Source organism: Folsomia candida, unplaced genomic scaffold (genome assembly GCF_002217175.1).
Source record: "Folsomia candida strain VU population unplaced genomic scaffold, ASM221717v1 Fcan01_Sc009, whole genome shotgun sequence".
NCBI classification, from domain to species: Eukaryota; Metazoa; Arthropoda; class Collembola; order Entomobryomorpha; family Isotomidae; genus Folsomia; species Folsomia candida.
In genome coordinates this window covers 1,574,671-1,596,866 of record NW_019091201.1, presented here as the reverse complement: position 1 = coordinate 1,596,866, position 22,196 = coordinate 1,574,671, and the positions used below count along the sequence as shown (strand labels likewise).

General features: G+C 37.0%; 5 protein-coding genes and 1 long non-coding RNA gene across 17 annotated transcripts in view; 3 read left to right on the top strand and 3 right to left on the bottom strand.

The window, feature by feature from the left end:
• Positions 1 to 10: 10 nt before the first annotated feature.
• Positions 11 to 6,205, bottom strand: LOC110853794. Of its 6 annotated transcripts, none has more exons than XM_022102127.2 (4): positions 6,001 to 6,205; positions 4,372 to 4,544; positions 2,901 to 4,253; positions 11 to 2,817 (listed from the first exon to the last, which is right to left on the bottom strand). In XM_022102127.2, the coding sequence occupies exons 3-4, from the start codon at positions 4,240 to 4,242 to the stop codon at positions 284 to 286; spliced, it is 3,876 nt and encodes a 1,291-aa protein (XP_021957819.1). In that variant the 5' UTR covers positions 4,243 to 4,253; positions 4,372 to 4,544; positions 6,001 to 6,205; the 3' UTR covers positions 11 to 283. The 6 variants fall into 6 exon arrangements, with proteins under 6 accessions (XP_021957819.1, XP_035710869.1, XP_035710867.1 ...); XM_035854976.1 differs by lacking the exon at positions 6,001 to 6,205 and adding an exon at positions 5,375 to 5,493; XM_035854974.1 differs by lacking the exon at positions 6,001 to 6,205 and adding an exon at positions 4,948 to 5,341.
• Positions 6,206 to 6,947: 742 nt separating this feature from the next.
• LOC118436531 lies at positions 6,948 to 11,378 on the top strand. Its single transcript, XM_035854826.1, has 2 exons — positions 6,948 to 7,242; positions 7,311 to 11,378. The coding sequence occupies exons 1-2, from the start codon at positions 7,236 to 7,238 to the stop codon at positions 11,075 to 11,077; spliced, it is 3,774 nt and encodes a 1,257-aa protein (XP_035710719.1). The 5' UTR covers positions 6,948 to 7,235; the 3' UTR covers positions 11,078 to 11,378.
• LOC110853732 (isoleucine--tRNA ligase, mitochondrial) lies at positions 11,204 to 15,837 on the bottom strand. The gene is made up of 15 exons (XM_022102049.2): positions 15,700 to 15,837; positions 15,537 to 15,632; positions 15,150 to 15,458; positions 14,957 to 15,082; positions 14,639 to 14,874; positions 14,409 to 14,528; positions 13,973 to 14,322; positions 13,486 to 13,889; positions 13,117 to 13,401; positions 12,891 to 13,045; positions 12,680 to 12,820; positions 12,382 to 12,613; positions 12,213 to 12,319; positions 11,809 to 12,136; positions 11,204 to 11,736 (listed from the first exon to the last, which is right to left on the bottom strand). The coding sequence occupies exons 3-15, from the start codon at positions 15,432 to 15,434 to the stop codon at positions 11,368 to 11,370; spliced, it is 3,138 nt and encodes a 1,045-aa protein (XP_021957741.1). The 5' UTR covers positions 15,435 to 15,458; positions 15,537 to 15,632; positions 15,700 to 15,837; the 3' UTR covers positions 11,204 to 11,367.
• Positions 15,838 to 15,882: 45 nt separating this feature from the next.
• On the top strand, positions 15,883 to 16,879 carry LOC110853735 (mediator of RNA polymerase II transcription subunit 10). The gene is made up of 3 exons (XM_022102051.1): positions 15,883 to 16,281; positions 16,355 to 16,438; positions 16,521 to 16,879. Exons 1-3 carry the CDS (start codon positions 16,160 to 16,162, stop codon positions 16,720 to 16,722), a joined length of 408 nt encoding a protein of 135 aa, XP_021957743.1. The 5' UTR covers positions 15,883 to 16,159; the 3' UTR covers positions 16,723 to 16,879.
• Positions 16,750 to 19,195, bottom strand: LOC110853733 (DNA damage-binding protein 2). Its single transcript, XM_022102050.2, has 7 exons — positions 18,922 to 19,195; positions 18,623 to 18,856; positions 18,409 to 18,557; positions 18,179 to 18,337; positions 17,832 to 18,107; positions 17,528 to 17,742; positions 16,750 to 17,455 (listed from the first exon to the last, which is right to left on the bottom strand). Exons 1-7 carry the CDS (start codon positions 19,000 to 19,002, stop codon positions 17,151 to 17,153), a joined length of 1,419 nt encoding a protein of 472 aa, XP_021957742.1. The 5' UTR covers positions 19,003 to 19,195; the 3' UTR covers positions 16,750 to 17,150.
• A 736-nt stretch (positions 19,196 to 19,931) lies between these two features.
• LOC110853781 overlaps positions 19,932 to 22,196 on the top strand; it is a 35,567-nt gene continuing 33,302 nt past the window's right edge. For 2 of the 7 annotated variants that reach the window (XR_004835524.1, XR_002548260.2), the window contains exons 1-2: positions 19,940 to 20,290; positions 21,730 to 22,072. This is a non-coding gene — a long non-coding RNA (uncharacterized LOC110853781). Of the gene's footprint in view, positions 20,351 to 20,394; positions 20,731 to 21,729; positions 22,073 to 22,196 lie in introns of those variants that run through there. The other 5 variants (XR_004835526.1, XR_004835527.1, XR_004835525.1 and 2 more) reach the window with 5 other exon arrangements.

Genomic DNA, 22,196 nt, shown 5'->3' with positions numbered 1-22,196 from the left:
TCTGTTGATGTATTGGAATGATTAAGACACCGGCTTTTATTATTGCACAAGTTCCGACCTAATTTATAGACAAGTTGTGGTGATTACATACATTAGCAAATTTTATTACACATCAAAGGAACAAATTCATGTTATTATAGTATTGCTGGAGCGGAATAACCACATAGTAAATAATTGGTCAATTGTAAATATGTACATACATTTTTACACAAATGTTACGCATCAAAAAAGCATATTTACGAGAGTACAGACAGTAATTGATGTGTATAGTACGTGATATTTATTACACAAGAATGTCAAAGCCACGATTAGGTCTGCATTGAGCAGTCCCATACCTGACAAAAATTTGGACGGTTTTATCCTTTACTTGAGCCAATTTTTTCATAATGTTGGCAAAATGGCCTTCAAATTTATGCCCTTTTTGAATAACTCCAAAGCTGGAGAGGAGAAGTTGCGACGCTATTATCGCCGTATCAATTGATCCCGTCGATTCCAGGATTCCATCAACTATGAAAATTATTCGGGCACCATCCGAATCAGAATTTGATTTCCTATCCCGTAATCTTTCGCTGCAACAATAGCTTATGAATCTCTTGGCAGCTTCGGAAAAAACGGAAATAATTTCAGGCTTGTAAACACCAACGCAAAAATCGGCAAGTTTTCCAATCTCTTTTCCTACCGTGACCAACTCGTCTAATTCGTCAGATTTGTAATGCGTGTGAAAAATGATGCTAAAACTGAGGAACAAATCATCAACAAAGAATTCTGAAACGTCTCGAGATGAAGTTCGAAGATATTGTTGAATCTGGGAGAAAATTTCGACATATTTTTCCGCTGATAGATTTTCAACGTATCCCGACTCCACTTGGAATGATCGCAATGCTAACTGTTCCACAAAGAAGCTGAGAGATTGCTTGGCCGGAAATGAGGTGTATGAATCCTTGCAGCTTGTATCCCATGCGGGTCCGATAAGTTTTTCCAAGTATGACGTTACAATGTCCACCTTAGAGTTTGGGTAGTGGAACAAGTAATTAAGAGATAAGTAAACTGAGACGGATTGCATATCAGCTTCATCCTTCAGATTGAAGAGATGTTGTTCGAAAATGGATTGGATCAGGGATTCCTCAATGAATTTGATATTGGTTGGAATTATACATTGGAGAATGGTGACTTTCACCCACTTGCATTCCGGCAGAGTTGTAGCGATTGAACTGATTTTGTCCAAAGCAAGTTTAAAATATTGTGAAAGTTTTTCATTTGGCATTCCTGGAGACAGGATGTAACCAGTTCGACCCAAATCGCTTAAAAATGGGTGGTCATTTGCAGAGAGGGAAGTCACGCTGGATTTGACCAGCTCCCATGTTTCTTCGGAATTGTTTTGAAGGAAAAATTCAAAAATTCGGTTAAACAGGATTGTCCTGATTGAGTAGTGTTTTTCAGAAGTCCACAAATTTTTGAGAAATTTGATATTCTCTTCATTTGTCGAAATGGAAATCATGAGTCGAATAGCGTGCTTTTTAACGGACACGGGACGGTTGGCAAGGTCGAGAAGAAATTCTACAAGTTTTTGATTAAGTGGAGAATTCTCAACGATCGAGTACAACGATCCCACAGATAACTTGAGATAATCTCCTTTGCAGAAGTGAACCAGCGCTGGAATTCCGGCTGAAGGAATGCTCAAGTTGCTTAAGGATTGTGCAATCATTTTACGGATTCCATAAATCACCCCAATTTCTTCGGGAGTGTAATTATCAAATTTTGGAACATCCTCTGGATAATATTTTGAAATCCATGCAGCAAATTTGTTCGAATCTAATAAAAATGAGAGGATAAAAATTGAATTGGTTCGCTCTTTCAGACTTTCTTCCTCATCTTCAGCAATTTGGAGACATTTGTTGACAAACTTCTCAGCTAATCGGGGTAGACCGGAAGTTCTGAATTTCTTGAGGACCGGTCCCCACTGTACAACTTTGGTTGAGGCGAGAATAAAATCAAGAATGTCGTCCGTCAACTCGTCCAATTTTTTCGGTTCCTTCCTCAACAATCGAGCAAAGAGAGATGGATCTGGGTAACATTTAAGGAGACGAGGCATCAAGGCAGCCTTCGCTGGGAGGTCATTATTCAGAGCGGAAATTACTCGCTGTTTATTCGACTCGTGGTAAGATTCGAGGACATCTTGAAGTCTCTTCATTAACCAGGACGATTCAGTCGCAGTGAGCAAATCCATAGTTTTTGTCCCATTTGATTTGAAATCCTTGCTACTTTTACGTCTTCTGTTCCACCCTGAGTATGACTCAAAAAGAGAAATAATTACCGACGTGATGGCGCTGTCAGACGGATAAGTCGTCGCGAGGGAGAACATGGAGCTGAGATGTTCTGTAAATAATTTTAAGCTCTTCCGTTCCAGGACTGGATTGGAAGTAGCAATGCACCAAGTTTCTCCCATGCAAAATGAGTGTGACTTCATTTTAATATAGTGCTGAATTTGTGTATCGACCGGCAAATCTCTCTCCACTCGGAAATGGATCGATTTTTCCAATATGCGTTCCAAAACGTGTGAATTCCAAGAAATTTCATTATTGATGGAGGAAATGTGCAAGAGTTCGTTGAGCGGTTTCCAGTGATCCTCGTCCAATTTTAAGAGATCAAAGAGATCTGATACGGTACGCAAGAACTCTATTCGAACTTGTGTATTGTCATTTCGAAATCGAGATGAGACGAATTGACAAACTTCTTTCAGAGCGGTTTTGTCCTTGTTGATGGCACAAGTGTTGACCAGTGATGTGAGAAGGTCCGTTCGTCGGGTAACATCGGATTCTACACATGACAAGATTTTATTGGTATTTCAAATTAAATGTGAATTAGTTTTAAATTATTTATTAAGGGCAATTATGATTTACCTGTCGCTAAATACTGTTTAATGCGTGGAATGGACTTATCCGGTGTTCTGAATGCTTCCCAGTACCCCTCCAGGTGGACGGGATGGTTGAAGAGTGGGTCATTGAAAAGATACGGGGTGCCCGTGTCGGGTTGAGATAATCTCATATCTACCCATTTATCTCGTAATTCTGGTCCCAATATGTGGAGCATTCTTGACGTGACCATTTCTTGAGGAAAGTCGAGAATACTTTTGTTATTATAGCAAGACTTGAATGCAGCATCCAATTTCTCGAATCTCAGTTCTGGAGCGTATTTGTTGAGCCACGTAAACAAGGAGGGAGCAGGATGATCCGATATTTCAAAATCTGCTAGAAAATCGGTCACATTTTCTGGGAATAGTTTTACAAAAAATGCGAAATATTCTTCAGCCGATAAGATTCTCATGACTGCAGAATGACACAGTATTTTGGCATAGGCCGCAGCCTTGTTGCTGGAAATGATCCTGTCCTTGCCATGTTCTAACAAACGCTGAGTTAGTCGCCATCCTAACGTAACAGATGCAAATGGTTCATATTTTTCGACGAGGTTCATAAATTCGGAGGGATTGTTCTGCGCCACCAATTTCAGGGTGAAAGGGCAGGAATCCTTCAAGTTGAAGAATTGATTCGAGCAAATTACATTGACGTTGGAACCTCTTCGAGATGATGGATTGGATTGAGAGAGATCTTGGTAAAGTCCTTGCAAATATTTTATTCCAGTTTCCGGATGTTTCTTGTACACAGCGAGAAGTTGGTTATGCTCCAATTTGACTTTGTTGGCTGCGATCAAGGAGTCAATGAGTGACTGATTGCAGGCCGGAAGGAGATACTTGGCAATTTTGATGCCATAAATTTCCAAGAGTTTGTTGTAAATGGTGGTAACGTTTTCAACATCTTTTTCCAGACACAGCTTTCCCATTTGTCTCACGACTTTCTTTCTGCAAGAATGAGACAAAGTTGGGAAGAGATCCTTCACCAAGAAATCAGGGTTTGAGACGAGAGGTGAACATTCACTGTCAGTGAATATCCAGTGAATATTATGGAGAGAATTGTAAAGCAGAGATTTATCCTCGGATTTCCACGTTTCGAAAATGGGGCCCGGTCTTTTCAGAATATTCGCCAATTCGAGACGTGTCTTTCTCTCGAGATAAGTTACATGAGGGATGGAGGCAATAAATTCGTCCTTCTCAGAAGCTGATGCGGATTCTAAGGCGTTTTGTGCATTTTTCGTGAATTTGTTAAGGTTCCAAAGTTTAATTCCTAATGGCTCGGATTCGTTGGAGAAAATTGGCTCCAAATCAGTTTTGAAGGATGGTGGACCCATTTTGTGATTTGCTAAAATGCAAAATAGAAATATGAATAAATAGTTGACCAAGTATTCATGAAATCAGATGTGTACGGATTGATGATACAAACAGAAACCCAATGTGAACAATAATAAGGCCATAATTACCCTTTGGTAGAAATATAGCTTAATTTCCGTCGAATTATTTCACAAAGAAATTCTACTTCGCCGTGACTGATTACTATGTTCGTTCCTATTTTATATGCTCCACTTTTATGTAATAAGCACCCACTTTCACCGGTTGGTGTTGGCTGGTCACGACACCCACACACGTTTGGAATCTAATGAATAAATCAATAAATCAATATATTAAAATATGCCTAAGTACATAATTCAACGAATGTATTACATATTTTTCTGTGACAGACAAGTGTTTTTTTTCTGTGACAGAGAAGTGTACGCAAATTGGACTGACTCATCTGCTGAGGTGTAACGTGTAACAAGCAGAGTTGGATTGGACGGAGATAATATTTTATTGACTCATGAAAAAGTTGCACATACAAAATCAAGGGCAATGGGCAGAATAAAGATTAACCTGTACAACTGCATGGAAATTGTAATGAGAAAAGAGTGAGAAAGGTGTATGCACCACTTAGCAAATTGCTCCGAGTCAAATTGCACAAAACATTGTAAATAATGAAGCTTAATGACACTAGAATTGTTTATCCCAAAATATTTCCCAACCTTCTTTAACTCAGCCTCTCAGGTTTCGCAGTTTTCCAAATGTGTATTTAAATAGTAAAAATCTATTTCTCTGCACTTACAATATATTAAACCTACTCTGATATTAAGGAGAAGATACGATCCGGAACCGGCTGTGGAATGACAAGTCTGTAAAGTTGTTCTATCGAATGCCCTTTCTCTCCCTATCCGAAACCCCGATTCTCCCGAAACTAGACAGAAACCGGGTGAGTAGTAGTAGGGTGTCTCATACCCTGTTTATTTGTCAGGGGGAAAAGATGAGAGGGGAATCAATCCCTTATTTTGTCTGAGTAATCTCGTTAACTACTTGGTTCTCATGCAGCCTGCCTCGATGCACTCTTGAGGATACGTAATCTCAAAAAGATGTCCGTAAAAGGAAACTCGTCTCGAATAACCACTGCTTGCTTACCGTCCGAGACTAAACAGTTCTCGGTCCTGACACTCTTTCACCCAACGAACGACTAGTGCCACACAAGTTCTCTGACTGAAATGCCAATGGCTTTTTGTTGCAAAAACGAGAAGCGAGACGGAAAAACTAAAACGAATCGGAAGCCCATTACTCCGTACATAATGGAAATCACAAAGTCTGTAGTCACGTAATATTATGAAAGGGAGGGGTAAGCAGCCTAGCAGCCCAGCGAAAATGTAATGCTTTTATTCGTGGTAACAGCTTGAAAGTTTCCTGGCTTTTGTTACACATTCACACAAGTCTGATAAGTATAGTAACAGAATTTATTGTTACACAGGAAAAACACATATGCACTTGTATATACGAGCCTGGTCAAAATTCATGACATGGAAGGTTTCGGTTGAAAAACATGTCATGCACACAAAGATATGCTCTACATGACATGGTGAATACCGATATATTAAAGACCACAAAATCCATCCACCCATTGTTACGCCCACCTTCATTGACTTTCATTATGACTCCTCGATTCTGCATACATATGTAAATACATACACAGCTTTGGCGTGTGATTCAATTTAGGATTAGTCGTGACAAAAAGAAAAGTAAGTAAAATTTGTACTTACCAAAATGTATGCAGCACGAGCAGCGGGATTGAATTTTCTGATATCCAAGTCTTCATAAAATTATACAAAATTGAAATCCATTAAAAAAAATATGTAACTTGTTTCGTTCGGTGCAACCAGTTGAGCTCGGTGTGGAAATGACTCCAATAATACAGATCCTAAATTATATGTAAAGTTTCGTCTTGCTTGTTACTACTTACAATGCAACACAATATTTGTTGTATGTATAATGAACCATGGTGGGACTCATTTAGTTTAACCTTGAATTTTGTAGTTTTTGCTGAGTTTAAAACTAAATGCAGCATACGTACGTAGCTCATCTCTCCTTGTTACACTTGCCCATGAACCCTGCAGCCAGTCAGGTTTGAGTTGTATTCAACAATGATGATGAGACATGCCAGCCATCAAGAATGCATTTGGAACAATAATGTAATGTGCATCGCTCGACTGGAGGCATATTCATGAATAGAATGCATTTTAAGTTTTTTTTAGACGACGACATTACAATTGTGCTCGAGTTGCATAACATTTCTTAAGCAGGCATCTTGAGAAAAACTGCATCGGAGAATACGACTCTGTATGAAATGAACATGCCAATTTTGTTGGAGTGGATTTCAAGTCAAGTCAGTCCGTCAAATTACAGGTTGTTTGATTATTTCATGTTCTTATGACCGGCTCCAGAAGACCATTAGCACCAGAATGTACATAAGCGAATACATGTTGTTGAGTACTTTCTTGGCAACTTTCACGCAAAGGTGGTTTTGCCAATCATGCAACATCCGCCCAAGTTGAGAAAGTTTGCATAAGGCAGAATACATAATCTATGTACAGCAGGAGTCTGGCTGCTTTCGTGCTGACGGAAAATATTAATGGTTCGGGAATTGCTGTTAAACTGTGTACATATGAATGATATCATTCCAATTTCTTCTTCTCCCATGAAATGTCAGGTTTGCTCCTGGCTAGCCGGCTTATTGTTAGTATTTTGGTGCATGAAAGTTGTTAAAATGTTAATCAACCCAAATATCAAATGGTTATGTGCACGTACTGTATTTACATACACACGTCGTCGCTTGTATGCAAATGCTGCACTAGAAATTTCTATGTTAGTTTGATCAAAAAGTTCTGTGTGCAGAAATATCGACATCAAACTCGCTGCTGCTTTTCATTTATAGTAGATATTTCTGGCTAGAGTGCAGTTTCTTGGAGTCAATTTTTGTTGAAAAAACATTTCAGAAATGTCGGGTAAGTTATTTTATTTTAAACTAATTAAAATTAATATAAAAACTCGGTTTTGGAATTTTTTCATGTAGAAATAACCGGTCGACTTGCTACCCTCGTGGAAGCGTTTAGATCAAGTGAATCGATCTCCTGGAAGATGAAAGAGATACAAAAATTTGTCCTAGAAATTCAACTCCTCTCCATCGAAGAGTACGAATTGGACGATCTTCTAGAGACCCTCGACCTCGGCGATTTTTCATCGGCACGACTTAAACTCGAACTCGCCAACAGATTACATCGTCCTCTCCTCATTCTCGAGCTGTTAAAAGCTGAAGATAAACTCTTGGTCGGATTAGCTCTTAAATTGAAATGGATGTTTCAGATGACCTACGATTCGCCCCTTACTAAACCAAAGACTCTGGTTAAAATCGTACTACCCACCGTGTCATACCGGACAAGAAGACAAATTATAAAAAACCTCACATCGCACCTTAAAGATGAAGACAAATGCGGGCAGATTTTCCGCTTGGTGCGTGAAAAATTTGGAGACTACGCAGCCCTCCCATTACTACCTGCCTGTTCTGTAGCGACACTACGTAAAATTTTCATAAATGAGGCACAAAGTGGCAAATACTTTGCTTCAAAGCTCAGAAAACGACAACTCCTCAAAATTGCAGAGAAAGACGGGGATCTCGCCTTTGAGATTTTATCACAAGTTTTAAGATTTCTAAAAGCCTGTTCCTCAAGTGCCGGAAACAATTTAAATTGTAAACGTCCTCCAATCCTATTGTTGCAGGAGTGTAAAGCGACTTTGGAATATTTGTGCATAACTGCTCCCGAGAAATGTGTAGAGTTTTTCGAGACTTGGAGAAATGTCGAGTGGATTGAATATTTCTCTCCAACGGCACGTACAACGAAAGCCCTTCTCTCAAATCTCAATAGCAAGAAAAGACTCGTGCTGAATGGGCAGGCACAAATATTTGAACCTTTTTTGCTGGATCCTTTCACAGTGAATCAATTACTTTCTCGAGAGGAATTTACACAACTTTTGGAGAATCTACTTCCAGAGACGATAGAAGAGTTTGTCACTGTTGCACCAGATTTTGAAATGAGATGGATTAATATTTTACCCGATAAGGAGAGTCGCTGGATGATTTATAATGATGCTTTCACCAACAAATATGGAAAGTCTATGCAAAATTTTCCAGAATACGTGATAAACATGAGTTCTGTAATGAAGGCAAATATACCCGTGGAAATCAGGCAAGAGCTGAGCAAATCGGTGTTTCAGTGTTTAAACGGGAATGGAGAAAGTTATTCGGAACAAGTTCATGCAGATTTACTTTGGACCATGGGCCAACAAAATTTTGAAGCACCCATGACCAGCAATAAATTGGATAGATTATTCACGAATGAGCCCATTATTTTGAAGTCATCAATTAAATCATGTTTTGCCACAGAAGATATTACATTAATCCAAATTGCAAACTATCTTAAGCAAAATAATGTACCGAAATTAAGAAATATTTTCTTATTTGAAGTAACTAATCATTTGGATAAAAAGTCTTCAATGATTCGCAGTTGGAAGAAAGTCACAATTGAGAATAAGACACGCTTATTAGAAATTCTTGAAAAATTACTGTTGCAAAGTCAACCTTCAGACAAAGCTACGTATTTATGGAGTGTCATCATTGGCATAAAATTATCAATGAATATCGAAATTAATGAAGAAACTCAGAAATATATGTGTGAGAGATTACTGTATAAAACTACAGAAATGGATTTGTTTTTTGGTGGAAAACTTCCAAATATTTTAAAATCGTACGAAAATTACGAAAAATTCTTAATATTACACGACTCCATGCTAGAAAAAGTGTTCCCACTTGATGTTCCCATCGAACAATTCAATCCTCACGTGATCCACGAAGCGTTGTTATTTATTACGCAAAGTTTCAAGGAATTAAAGCACCGTAGGAAAAAGTGGACGAGAAAGCACTTTTCTCTATCAACATATCCCTGGACACAGTCACGACTTATCGAATTTCTAGTGGATTATCCACAGTCTCTTAATTTCGACGATATTTCTCACATTCCAAACATTTCTGAACTGTTATCTGCAAATATCAACACGCTGAAAATTTCAGTCTCGCCAAGGTTAATGAACTTTCTCTTGCTCACACTCCCAGAAAATTTGGACGACCAATTTATTGAATACGTTATCGACCAAATTTTAATTACTTGCGATTTAAAACCGTATAATAGATTTTTATGGTCACTAAAAACACTAGGCTTTTCCAAGTACTCTGCAATAATTGTGGAAACATGTCTCGAAACGGCACAAGACGACTCAAAAGAGGATCAAGTAAGATGCAATGCGATCACAATACTTTCCATTTTATGGGAACCTGCCAACTTTGCAAACTCACTGTCTCTATTTTATCCGGATTCATCAAAAATTCAACAAGTTTTCTACGACGTAAACAGTCAAGAAGAGTTCCAGTGTAAATTCTTCGTTCGAAACGTGGTGCTTCAGAGTATAAAAAACGTCGTACTTCCGACAAAATGCATTTCTGTTTTAAACAACTTTTTCATCGGAGACTTTGCAATTTTCTGCATGGACTCACTTTCCTCGACGTGTCGAAACATTTCACAAATTGAGGCAGTGAAATTGGTCAAGGAGAACTTTCTCCACGCGGATAATGTTAGCGTGAAACGGAAAGTCGTCTCTCTTTTGCTGGACATTTCCCAACTGGATGAAGTACACGAGGTCCTTTTGTACTTGTGGGATAATGAGGTTCACCCAAAAATTAGAGAGTTTGTAGTGAAGAAAGTTATCGAGTTTATTTGCAACGTGGAATTTGACCTGGGTCAAAATATGTTCAAGTTATTTGTCCCCATAATTAAAGAGTTTGCGGAGGAAGATGTCCCCAGAATGGGGAACGATGACACTCTGTTTTTGACGGATTACACTTATTTGAGCCGAATGAGTAAGCCGACGCTACTTTGGTACTTGCAAACCCTGTATTTCGCACCGGAGAAAGTTCCCGTCTCATCCATGACGGCTGGAGAAAGGAGAGATTTCCTCAAACTGATGCTAGTTTTGGGGTTGGTTCATAATAATTTGTACAGATTTCCATCCATTTTAGTCTCGAGTGTGGTTGACAATAATTTAGCGAATGGCGAGGATGCTGAAATTAATGAGATGGAGATTAAGCTCATGGTTGGAGAAAGTGATAATACATATACTGTTCTCGTCAAATGGGTTATGAAACTTAAGCAAAAATGGGATTTAAACGACTTGAACAAGCTTTCACTTCGCACCTATGTCTGGGAACGATGCAAGTTTTGTATAAGCAACAAGGGGACATGTAATTCCACTACAAATGTGGTGAACCAATTGGAAAGTTTTCAAAAACTACTGGAAACTCAGTTTGATGCAGCCGAAACATTTACGGAACGAATTATTCTCCAATTTACTATAATGACATTGGTCATCCTGGAAGAAAATGGAGGAGTGCAAGACTTTACAGAAATGGGGAAACGGGTTGGAAATAATTTAAATATAACGATTAAGGAATGTGGGATGGGAATTGTATGGTTGTATTCCAAAATTTTGAAAAAGTTTTTTCAAATTTGTGAAATCAATCAACAAGCCTCATCACTATTAGACTTTTTAGTAGGAGTTTTACACGGAGAAAGTCAAGCTGAAGAATGTGTGATCCTCGCAGCCATTCTGCTACCCAAGACTCGACCCAAGACACAAATACTCATGACGAAATATGACAATGTTAAGGAAAAGTTGAAATCATGCCCTACTGTAGCAGTAAAAGTAGTTTTGTCAAATTCAAATATTTTTTAAATAGTCATAATTCAGCTTAATTCTAACACCACTAATGATGATGAGTATGTATATCTTGTACTAGTAATATGTGTGATAATGCTATAATGCTATGGGTCAAGGGCCAGAGTGGGTATCTAAAATCAATCAATCAGTCAATCAATTCAATTTAATTCAAGTCTCATTTTTTTCGGGTAAAAACAAAATAACATAACAATATACATACAGTGACTTAAGTATGTATAACAAAACGGACTAACAGTAAAAATAACTATGCTATGTAATCTCAAATGATATCTACTAATAAATAACTAAATATTGACGACTTTCTTTTTCGAACTTTCTACCTGCGCTGGAGACGTTGCTTGAGACTGTTTCTGTAAAATACTTTTCATAACACTGAGACAGCGTGTGCACAATACATCTCCTGGAGTACAGCAGAATCTCCTACATCGAGCACATTGCATCATTTTCGTTTTACAAATTCCAACTGAATAGCCCGTGTGGCTGTGTCCAACGCCTGTCGGCTTTATGGCAAAGTTAATGGGTTGTAAAGGATCTGTTTTTGGGTTGCTTTCTCCTACTTCATAGCACTTTAAATCAAGCCCTGAAATTTGGAGGATATCGCAGAGTTCGGAATCACATTTGTCAATGTCATCATCAGGTAGAGGGTGTAAAATCTAGGATACAAAAGTAGTATTGTATTTCCAAGTTTTACATGTATTTAAGTATACTTGTGATTATTCCTGTACCTGCAAGGTCTGGAAATTCTTTGCATCGCATTGTAATTCTACCCAGAGATCTTTTGGGTTGTTGGCACCAATAATGTGATTAAGCGATTCTCTAATATCCAATACTAAATCGAATGTTGTGGTTATGTTTTTGTTATCCCACGAAGGTTCCTCCGCAAACCAGGTGGACTTAAAGATTGACTGATTGCCTAATTTGTAGTGAGAGTAGCTTTCTTCGACTAGATAAGGTAGCACTGGAGCCAGAATTTTTGACAGTGTAGAGTAAATCTGACTAAGAACATAAATGCAAGATTTTCTACTTTGACTTTGCAAAAAATCACAATAAAGCCTGAAAAAATTAAAACAATTCTTAACATGAATTTACAGTGAAATTAATTCGAGGAATATTTATATAAACAAATTACCTGTCTTTTGCCCACGTAAAATATTGCGATGAAACTTCAGATGTTGCAAAGTGTAAAGTTTTCATGAGTACCCGGTGATAGTTATAGTCTTCATAATGCGTTGTAACCTAATGTGAAGTATTGAGTTATGTAAAATTACATTCGTAATCGACGATCGATAAACTCTTACCTGATTACGAAAATCTCTTAACAATGCTAGCATATACTGATCCGTGTACATTAGTTCATCGTAAGAAATGTTATCTAAATTCAAATCCGCAGCCGCTGCTTCGTTGCAGTAACTTATTAAAAACTTGATGACATTTCGCAATTTCTGAACACTTTCATCCGCAGAGCGGAGCAGTGCAGAGCTCGCGGAGATATTACCCCCATCCGCAGATCCTTGGGCAGCCACCCACCACCTTTGAGAAATTAATCAGTCTTGAAATAAGTTTTTTTTACACAAATGCGATCTCGGCAGCACTAACCTGAGCACATCAGCTCCATATGCTGGCTGATTCCGCTCAGCACATCCAGTAACAACGCTCCAAGGGCTCACGACATTCCCTATAGATTTCGACATTTTCTTTCCATGTTCATCCACTACGAATCCGTGGACATATAAATTTCTGAAAAAATGAGATTCATAAGAATTAGAAAAACAATTAACATTCGTTCAATTTGGATACTCAATCTTACTTGTAGGGAGATGTCTCTCGTAAAGCAGTTGACAAAAGGAGTGATGACTGAAACCACCCTTGAAATTGATCTTTTCCTTCAAGATACATGTCCGCAATCTTTCCACCAAGAAGATGCCAAGAAAGTCCACTGTCGTACCAAATGTCGAAAATGTCCTGGTAAGAGTATACAATATACAACAAATGAATATATAATATACACTTGCAAATAAATAGAATGTTCATACTTTTCCTTTCGTAAAGTCGTCAGGATCCATGTCATCAGGGATTATTTCAGAGACGGGACAAGTCCACCAATAGTCTATATTGCTGGACTTATCCACAAGTTCGCATAAACGATCAACTATTTTCTTGTTGATCAAGGGTTCTCCAGTTTCTTTGTTGTATAGTACGGGAATAGGGACTCCCCATGTTCTTTGTCTCGAAATGCACCAAAAGGGTCGACGAATCAATTGAGACAGCATTCCATTCTCTACATTCTTTGGATGAATGTGCACATTTTTCAATAAATCCTGAAATGCACAATAAAATATATATGAATTGCTAATCTTATATCTATGTACAATACATTAGTGAATATATTTGCCTTGACATACCAATGCCTTTGATTTTAAATCTTCGGTATGGACGAACCATTGTTTACTCGTCTTGATGATTACAGGCAACTTTGTTCTCCAGTCGTAGGGGTAGGAATGGATGATTGTGGTGGAGCATACAATTTTGTTGGCTAATTCCTTCATTATAACTTTATTCCCCAACGATAACACAGGAAGGGCTTTTAGCTTGGGAATGGTAGAGTCGAATTCTCCTTGGTCATCTACGTAACAATCCATTGCGAGATTGTGCTGCAGCCCAAGAACAAAATCGTCATGGCCATGAGCCGGTGCAACGTGCACAAGTCCGGTTCCTTTCTCCATTGTAACGTGATCACTATGGACGAAAGGACAAATCTCATTTTCAAACCAAGGATGCTTGTAAGTCAATTTGCTAAGGTGTTCCCCTAAAATTGACACAATGCAATGTATAGGATTCGAAAGTATTATGTTTTTTAATTTCATCACGAATTTAATCTATGATAAATACCTGAAAATTCAAGGACTGTGGCATAATTGGCGTTCTTCGCAACACAAAATTGCGTTCGAAGAGCTGAAGCCACAACGTAAAAAACTTTGTTATTGCTTTGTCTTGCATCGAGCAAACAATATTTCTCAGTCTTGTTAAATGCGATGGCTCTGTTTGATGGCAAGGTCCATGGAGTTGTTGTCCAAATTAAAACTTGAACTTGAGCATCTTTGTCTAACACAGTAGGTGTAGTAGCATCAATTTTTGAAATAAACTCTTGAATATTGGTTGATTCAAGGTCAAGAGACAAGAAAACGGAAGGACTTTCATGTTTCTGATTGTACTCTAGCTCTGCTTCGGCAAGTGCGGTCCTGTCGGCAGAAAAGGTAACGTTTAGGATTAGCTAAAGTGGCAATGCAAATACAAATTGTAATTTAAAAAAAATAAAGAACCTTACTTGCTTGAAGGAGACCAGTAGACAGGTTTTAAATCGCGAAACACTAGTTTTTTGTCATACAGCTGAAGAAAGGCCTGGAGCTCGGCTTTGATGTATGATTTGTCAAAGGTTTTATACGGGCTATTCCGCCAAAAAATTTTCAAGACAAAAATATAGTACTAGTTGAAAAATTATGCATAATTGTACTAACTTCAAATGTCGCCACCAATATTAGAATATCCAATAATTACCTATTCCATTCGGCCAAAATTCCCCATCGTTTAAAAGCCTCAATGTGTTTGGCAATAGATTCATCCACGATTTTCCTGGCAGCCGTTTGTATGGAAAGAGGATCCGTCAGGATTCCGCGTTTTCCATCTTTCGTGGCCTTTAGTTCAATAGGAAGGCCGTGACAGTCCCAACCAGGGATGTAATTAATTTGATATCCTCGCAACAACTTGTATCGATTTGTGATATCCTTTAAAATCTGAAATGATAAATTTCACAAGTGTTTAGCTATAAGTAATGTTACCTTAATTGGGGTTTAATTACTAGAATTTGTTATATACTTTGTTAACCGCGTGACCTATATGCACATCTCCGTTAGCATAAGGTGGACCATCATGTAAAACAAATTCTGGTTGACCTTGCCTCCAAAGACTTTGGAATCCGTACAATTGTTCAAATTGGCGTTTCTGCAAATTGGTACAAATTGTTTACAGACCAAACGTTATGCTGGGCTGGATGACAATTACTACTCACATTAGCAATTGTGTTCTCATGTTCCTCACGTTTTGCATGAGCTACTTTCATAGGAAAATCAGTCTTCGGCAAAAGTAACGTGTCTGAATATTTTTTCTTAAGGAACACGCTGTTTCCTGCTGGATCTTCAGAAACCGATGGGGGAGGCGTCGTTGTTTCATTGTTGAACAAACTGGATGACAAATAGAGTGGACGACGAGAGTTTACATTGAACAGCAGAACAAGTGATGATGGTTTCGTCAATCGTTTTAAATTCAAGTTGATCGTGTTTACAAGTAAATGCATCGTGTAATTCTTGTAATTATGTTCCTAAAAATGAGGTGCATGGGATTAAATTACATTCAACTTTAATTTGATCTTCATCAATTATTTTTGCTTTGAACTTACCAAGCAGCAGTAGTCTATGTCGTCGGGGAAGGCAAGAAGGGAGGGGGAAGATAAGCACTTTCATTTACATATTTCTTCAATTTTAGTCCCAATTCGCTTTTAAATTAAATAAAAACAAAATAAAATAATGCACAATATGATCATAGACAAATCCAATACTTACCATATTCCCACCAACCTTGCTTTCTCCGAACGTCAACACAATAATTGAATGACTTTCACCGATAAATGTAAACAAGCCGAGCAAAAAGTAAACAAAAGTTATTTTAAATCAGTGAAACGTAATTTAGCGGAAAATTGCTTCATTGCCTGAGCACATGAAAATGTAAAGAACTGCCCGCAACTCGAGTTTGGCGGCGTCATCATTCAGCAAAAATAATAATATCTCTGCTGTTGCACTGTTGGTTGAGGTGATTTTTGTTTTAAATAAAAAATTTCAAAAAATTCTGAAATTAAAATTACAATACGCTAATTTTTACTTGATACATATTCCTTGTTAAGTACATTGTACTTTAGTTCGAAGTATAGCAACTCTGACCAAGGCGTTAAATTAAGTGTTTGCAGTTTGTTAATAAGAAAAGAATTCAAATTAAAATATTTTGTGAATTGCAAACTGACAGACAATGAGTTCTTCATTAGAGCAGTTGGAACAATCACTGGAACAATTTGTAGAGAACATTCGGCAAATTAAAATCATTGTGAGCGATTTTCAACCCCAAGGGCAAAATGTGCTGAATCAGAAAATGTAAGGTTTCTGAAGAAAACGTATTTATAAATTGTGATAGACTGTAATGATTGTAAATTGTTTTTCTACACAGACAAACCGTTGTATCAGGGCTGCAAGAAATTGAAAAATTGAAATCGCAAGTTCAAGATGTTCACGTCCCGTTGGAAGTATTCGAGTAAGTATTGACAGTTTGCAAATAGTTTGGTTATGAGCAATATATATGTAAAGTACAAATTCGGTGCATTTCATAATTGCAGTTACATTGACTCCGGGAGAAATCCGCAGTTGTATACCAAGGATTGCATGGAGAAAGCAATGAATAAAAATGAAGCGGTTCGAGGAAAGATTGACTCTTATCGAAGATTTCGAGCCCACTTACTCGTAGAACTGACGAGCGTTTTTCCAGCAGAAATGGCCAAATATAGAGCAATCCGAGGAGATGAACGCCCTTCGTCGTAACATTATTAAGATGTTAAACTAGTTAAATGTCACTTGTGGCTTTTTTATTGTTCAGAGATCAGAACATAAGATAATGTACATATTATGGATTTACTCAAGGGCTGATTTTTACCAGTTCTATGAAGGATAATAATAGTAATAAAATTGTATAATCAAAGCAGGTACTCGGTAGAACCACAAAGTCAATTAATTCCAGTATGGGGAAAGTCATCAATCAGTCACCGTTATTATCATTATTGCATTACGCAGTTAAAATTAAATATGCAAGATCTGACTCTATCGTATCAAAGTCATCTTTGCATTGTCAACATTATTGAATATCACAATCAGTCGATAAGTAAAGTACTAAAGGAAAGCAAGTTCACAATTCCTATGAATTGTCTCGGAGGAACTGAAAGCAAAAGAAGATGGTCGCCTTAAAAAATATATTACTTTTTCTTGGAAGTCGTTTTAGTCTTTGTGGATGATGCTGGAACCTTCCTGGGTCGTTTCGTCTTTTTGTCATTTTCATTATTTTCGTCGTCATCATCATCTACAGGGCTGTATTCCCGAGTCCTTCGAGCTCGACGAGTACCAGTTGTATTTTTACCTCGGAGGCGATTTCGAGCATCTTGAGACAATCCCATAGTCTGGTTTGAATTTCCACATCTGATAAGATTATCATTGTCACCTTCCTGGCAATTATCATCAATATCTCTAATAGCAGTTGGCCTCCAAATAACCAGTTCGGAGCCTAGAATGAAATGAAATGAAATTTAAATCGGAAATTGATATGTTAAAAAATCTAGATTATGTGTGTCCGTACTCATTCCAGAAGCCAGCAGCTCTCCAGTTGGGTTAAACACATTTAAGCTCACGATTTTATTAGATGGTTGAAATATTTCTGCAACACAGTCTCCATTTTCTGGATTATACAATTCTATGCTTTTTCGCACTGAATTTTTTGGAGCACCAGGTGAATTTTTAGGAAATTTTCCTATTACAATCAGATCCGCCAACGGATGCCACTCTGCCTTAATCCTAATACGAATAATGAAACGAAAGATGTGCATGGATTAATTACGTATATTATGGACTTTGCACGCATGCGAATATTTAAATATTCATACGGTGTGAGATGTTGAAATTGTCGATGATACTGATTGATAATTATTGGTTCTGGTTCTCCCAAAATCGAGCTCTGAAATGGATACACTCTAATTTCACTATCTTGATCGCTTGTCATCAACTTCGTTCCATCAGTAGGATTGAATCGAGCAGCATTAACGCCAGCGTTGTGTTCCAACGTCGCCAATGGGCCAACCTTTGAGTTCAGTGTTCGGATATCCCAAATTCGCACGGAAGACTCTTTTAAAAGACCAGCAGTTACAATTATGTTTGGATCCCTAAAGGGAAAGAAGTTGATTTTACAAATTGTCATATTTTTAAAGTGTGAAGTGGCTAATATTTTGCATACCTTTTGCAGAATTCAATGTGGTGTACCTTTGACTTATGAAGCTGATGTGATCCAATTAGTTTTCCATCTTGGAGATTGAAAAATCGCACATATCCACGATTGTCTCCAGCAGCCAGTATTCTTGCACGAAAGTCAATGTCCATTGCGGTAAACCAGTTTCTATTTAGAACTATCATCAATCAAGGAACGATATTCAAGTATTAACAAATGACTTGCATTTAAACGCTTACGTGTAGCTGTCATGATTCATATATGTCAAACTATTTCCGGAATGTTCAAAGTCAATCCTCGAAACTGTGCTGTCAATTGAAGTTCTGTACAAAATGTTTCTTTCATTTTGGTCAAATTTCATATCCGTGATTGAGCCCCCAGGTCCCGACTGAATTAAATTATAGTAAATATTTAAAATTGTGCATATCATAATTTTCACTTGAAGTTACTAACTCCTTTAACAGTTTGCTTAATGCTTGGAATCCATCCTGACCCAAAATCTTCAGCGTTGTCCAATTTCCTGTCTAACGATCCTACAGAAATGTCCCCATGTTTTGAGCCGACTGCGAAGCAATATGGGTACTTTTGGTGCCAACAAATTGACGTGATTCTCATATTAAATTTCACCACGGAGTCGTTGAAATAGTCCAAGCTCATTATATTTCGCTTGACCAACTCATTTCGGACCTTCAAATTCATTTTGAGATAATTAAAATTCATCTTAAAACAAACATCTTTCTTTTTATTCTTACTTTCTGGACAATGGTCTGACGCCGGTCCCATGAGCAAATACTTAATTGGTTAAGTCCTCCTGCGACATTTGAGGAAATCATGTCGAAATTGGGCAAGCAAATGTGAAAACACGATGCCTGAGCTGACAACCAAATCAGCACCAGGCTTTAAGTGTCATTAATTTAAAGCTACCACTAATTAAAAATTGATTATAGTTGGGAATGGGGAAAAGTAATGTTTTGTTTTCTTTGTTTTTCTCGCCCGGCTTTGCAATAACGTTTTGCAACAACAAATATTCATGAGCACATACGCGCCTAGATGGAGAGAAAGACGAGAAATTTGCATATCACAGAATGTATTAAATCTACAAGGAATTTTATCATCTTCCTTTGATAAGGTCTTTACAAATTCTAACAATTAAAGGAAAGTATGTGCATGCATTCATGATTTTAATTTTACTTGAGTTTATTTGAGCATAATAAACTTTACATACAAATTTTATATCTCATCAAGAGTAGAAATGGCTTTCTGAATTTAATCTCGCGCAGGAGTCATGCAATGTTCAGAAAATAATTCGAAAAATGAGTATAATGAATATAATGATATTTTTCAAGTCATAATAATTTGAAGAAATGCATTCATTCATTCATAATTTGAAAGAAATTAATTCATGGATTCAGAGGACATGGTAAATATAGCAAGCTTTCTGAATAGTTTATTCCTTCTTCAGATCCTTACAATAATTCCATGTTCATGTGCATGTTACGTGTAAGTTGTTAAATTACCTCAAATTTATCTGTTTATCCACTTTATTTTTAGAAATGTGGTCTAATCCCTCTCCCCAAATATTTTATATTTACACATGCAACATAGTAAAATGAAACATGCTATGTAACACATTACTACATTCCCCGTTATCTCGGCCCTTTTAATTATCAACCCTTTTCCATTTCATGAATCACCCAAGCCTTAAATCCATTCTGAAATCTGTTAGGTTAGGTTAGTCTGTCTGCCGGCATAATCCTCTCCGTATCTCAAGGCTACTGGTCGATGACCCATTTTATGCCCAATGAAAAGTTCTATATACCTGCTTTGTATACGATTACTGCGCAACGTGACGTGCTATACAATTTTTACAACGTGACGTGTTACACAGCAGTATTTCCAACGTGGGTACCTAACAAAACTGATCCACGCAAGCAAGAAGAATTTTCAAGGTTCCAGGTCGGAGAGTTCACACAAATAAAACATGTAATTCAAGTTCTGACCTAATTAAGTATCAAATTAGTTGTGAAATCCAAAATTTTAAAATAATTTTAAAAAGTTTAAAATCTAAAAAAGTCGTTATCGGTGGGCAAGTGCTACAAAAGTAGAAATCGGAGAAAGCAGGTGAGGAGAAAGCAAGGTCTATAGATTGTCTGGCTGACATTATGCGAGAAAAGTGAGCAGGTCACGTAGCAAGTTTTTTATTACGTAAAACATGTTCTCATTATGCGTTAGATCTCCCTTGAATTTGATTTAGCCTGTAGCCGTGCATATTTCTGGCATGTGAGAGTGCAAATTTCTCGCAGACTTTCGCATTTTCTTGCAAATAATTACATAGGCGTCAGTAATAATTTGACACCGATTTGACCAGGGTGATATTTGGCAGCACATTCAAGCAAGTTACCTATTGCCAATCAACTATTGATAGTAAGAGGGAGTTCCAAGCGGAAAATGTGTTGTAATTTTACACACCCATTAATTTCTAGAAAAATATTTATGAAGTGGGAACCCCAAAACTAGTTCAAGACGCGTCTTTAAGGGTTAAGAAGGGACAACTTTTATGGGTAATTATGCTGAGGAATAATTTACATATTTTTTGCAATACACAATCATATTGATTTATTACCAACACAGATAGACTTTCTAAAACATTCTTTCTTATCATGTAATTTTTCAGTATGTACATAAATGTCCAATGAACAAATACTAGAGACATTAACACATTTCTTGGTTGATCAACTTAGCACATATTTCTCGTATTACTATATAACAAGTGATTGATTGAAATATTTTTAACTTTACACAATAAACAGTCTAGTGTATAATAATTACGACATTCTACACAATATGTAGATTCAGTTGAAAAAATCATTCATTTTATAATTACATAGTGGATGCAAAATTAAATAAAATATCAAAAATCACTTAGTTAAAATTGGTTAACTGAGCCTTTAGTATTGAATTGAGTTTGAGCTGCTAATACAAATATGGAAACTATATAGGAGAGAGGAGGAGGAGATATCATACTAATATAATATCATGGTCGTGTTCGTATATATTATCGAGGTACGACGATAAGTCGTAATAAAAAATTAGCTGTTGCATACGTTTTATATTTCCACAGCGAGATATTTTTGTATGGTATGAAAAATGGGCTTCACTGAAGAAGTCTGGTAATAAATTTAGAAAAATGGAATATAGACAACAAAAACTATTTTAAGAAATTCCTTAAAAAAATATAGGGACACAATGAAAGAACGCCGCTTTTCTAAGCGTATAATGCTTTCACTTTGCATGAAAGGATTGTAATAGTTTGAAAATTGAAAAGATATCGGTATGCACGTCAAGTTCTAAATAGTTTAGTAATTATTATAAGTGTTAACTGTAAATTGACATCTACATAAGATGAATCTAAACAAAATTAGTATAAGTTTGATTGGTTATACACACACGTTTAAAAAATGTTTCCAAAAATTGTTGCCATCAAATTTTATGGTTGATTTGTCACTAATTTTATTCGTTGGTTTTATTGAATTATTAACGATTTTATTTTTGGCTTGCAGATAATCTGGCATTTGGTAGGAGACCTAGCAGCTGTCTTGGCCGTAATTATTCTTTCTTTTTTTAAATTCGTGACTCGCTATGTGATTTTAAATCAATTTTTGTTTGTGTAAAGACAATGTGCAACGAATAACATACAATTTTACACCAAAGATAACGTACACCACTGCTTAACTCACATTCAACAATCTAGTAAATGCCAACAAGAGTCTAAAGGTGAACAACAACTTTTTTTGGCCTCCGCAAATAGTGACCTCTACCAATTATCCACGACAATGAACATCAATTTAATGTAATGTGGTTATAATATGTGACAGTGTTAATTAGTGGTGGAAAATGAACTAGGTATGTAAAAGCGAAAAACGCTCATGTTTTTTTTGCGGATTATGTATGTATACAATGTAACACGGTTAAAAACATGGGGCCCCGTCTCCAACTGTCCTGTTGTATCCTTTGCGATATTATTCTC

What these genes read in the sequence shown, in the direction of transcription:
- LOC110853794 (XM_022102127.2), bottom strand. Translation starts at nt 4,242, where the DNA reads ATGGGTCCACCATCCTTCAAAACTGATTTGGAGCCAATTTTCTCCAAC. An exon ending in TAAACAGTATTTAGCGACAG is followed by an intron (nt 2,818 to 2,900) that starts GTAAATCATAAT and finishes TGTCATGTGTAG; the next exon opens with AATCCGATGTTACCCGACGA.
- LOC110853732 (XM_022102049.2), bottom strand. Translation starts at nt 15,434, where the DNA reads ATGCATTTACTTGTAAACACGATCAACTTGAATTTAAAACGATTGACG. An exon ending in TATGGAGCTGATGTGCTCAG is followed by an intron (nt 12,614 to 12,679) that starts GTTAGTGCTGCC and finishes AATTTCTCAAAG; the next exon opens with GTGGTGGGTGGCTGCCCAAG. An exon ending in TAAGAGATTTTCGTAATCAG is followed by an intron (nt 12,320 to 12,381) that starts GTAAGAGTTTAT and finishes ACTTCACATTAG; the next exon opens with GTTACAACGCATTATGAAGA.
- LOC110853735 (XM_022102051.1), top strand. Translation starts at nt 16,160, where the DNA reads ATGAGTTCTTCATTAGAGCAGTTGGAACAATCACTGGAACAATTTGTA. An exon ending in AATGTGCTGAATCAGAAAAT is followed by an intron (nt 16,282 to 16,354) that starts GTAAGGTTTCTG and finishes TTTTCTACACAG; the next exon opens with ACAAACCGTTGTATCAGGGC. An exon ending in GTCCCGTTGGAAGTATTCGA is followed by an intron (nt 16,439 to 16,520) that starts GTAAGTATTGAC and finishes TCATAATTGCAG; the next exon opens with TTACATTGACTCCGGGAGAA.
- LOC110853733 (XM_022102050.2), bottom strand. Translation starts at nt 19,002, where the DNA reads ATGATTTCCTCAAATGTCGCAGGAGGACTTAACCAATTAAGTATTTGC. An exon ending in GTCAGACCATTGTCCAGAAA is followed by an intron (nt 18,857 to 18,921) that starts GTAAGAATAAAA and finishes ATGAATTTGAAG; the next exon opens with GTCCGAAATGAGTTGGTCAA. An exon ending in CAATTTCAACATCTCACACC is followed by an intron (nt 17,743 to 17,831) that starts GTATGAATATTT and finishes TATTCGTATTAG; the next exon opens with GATTAAGGCAGAGTGGCATC.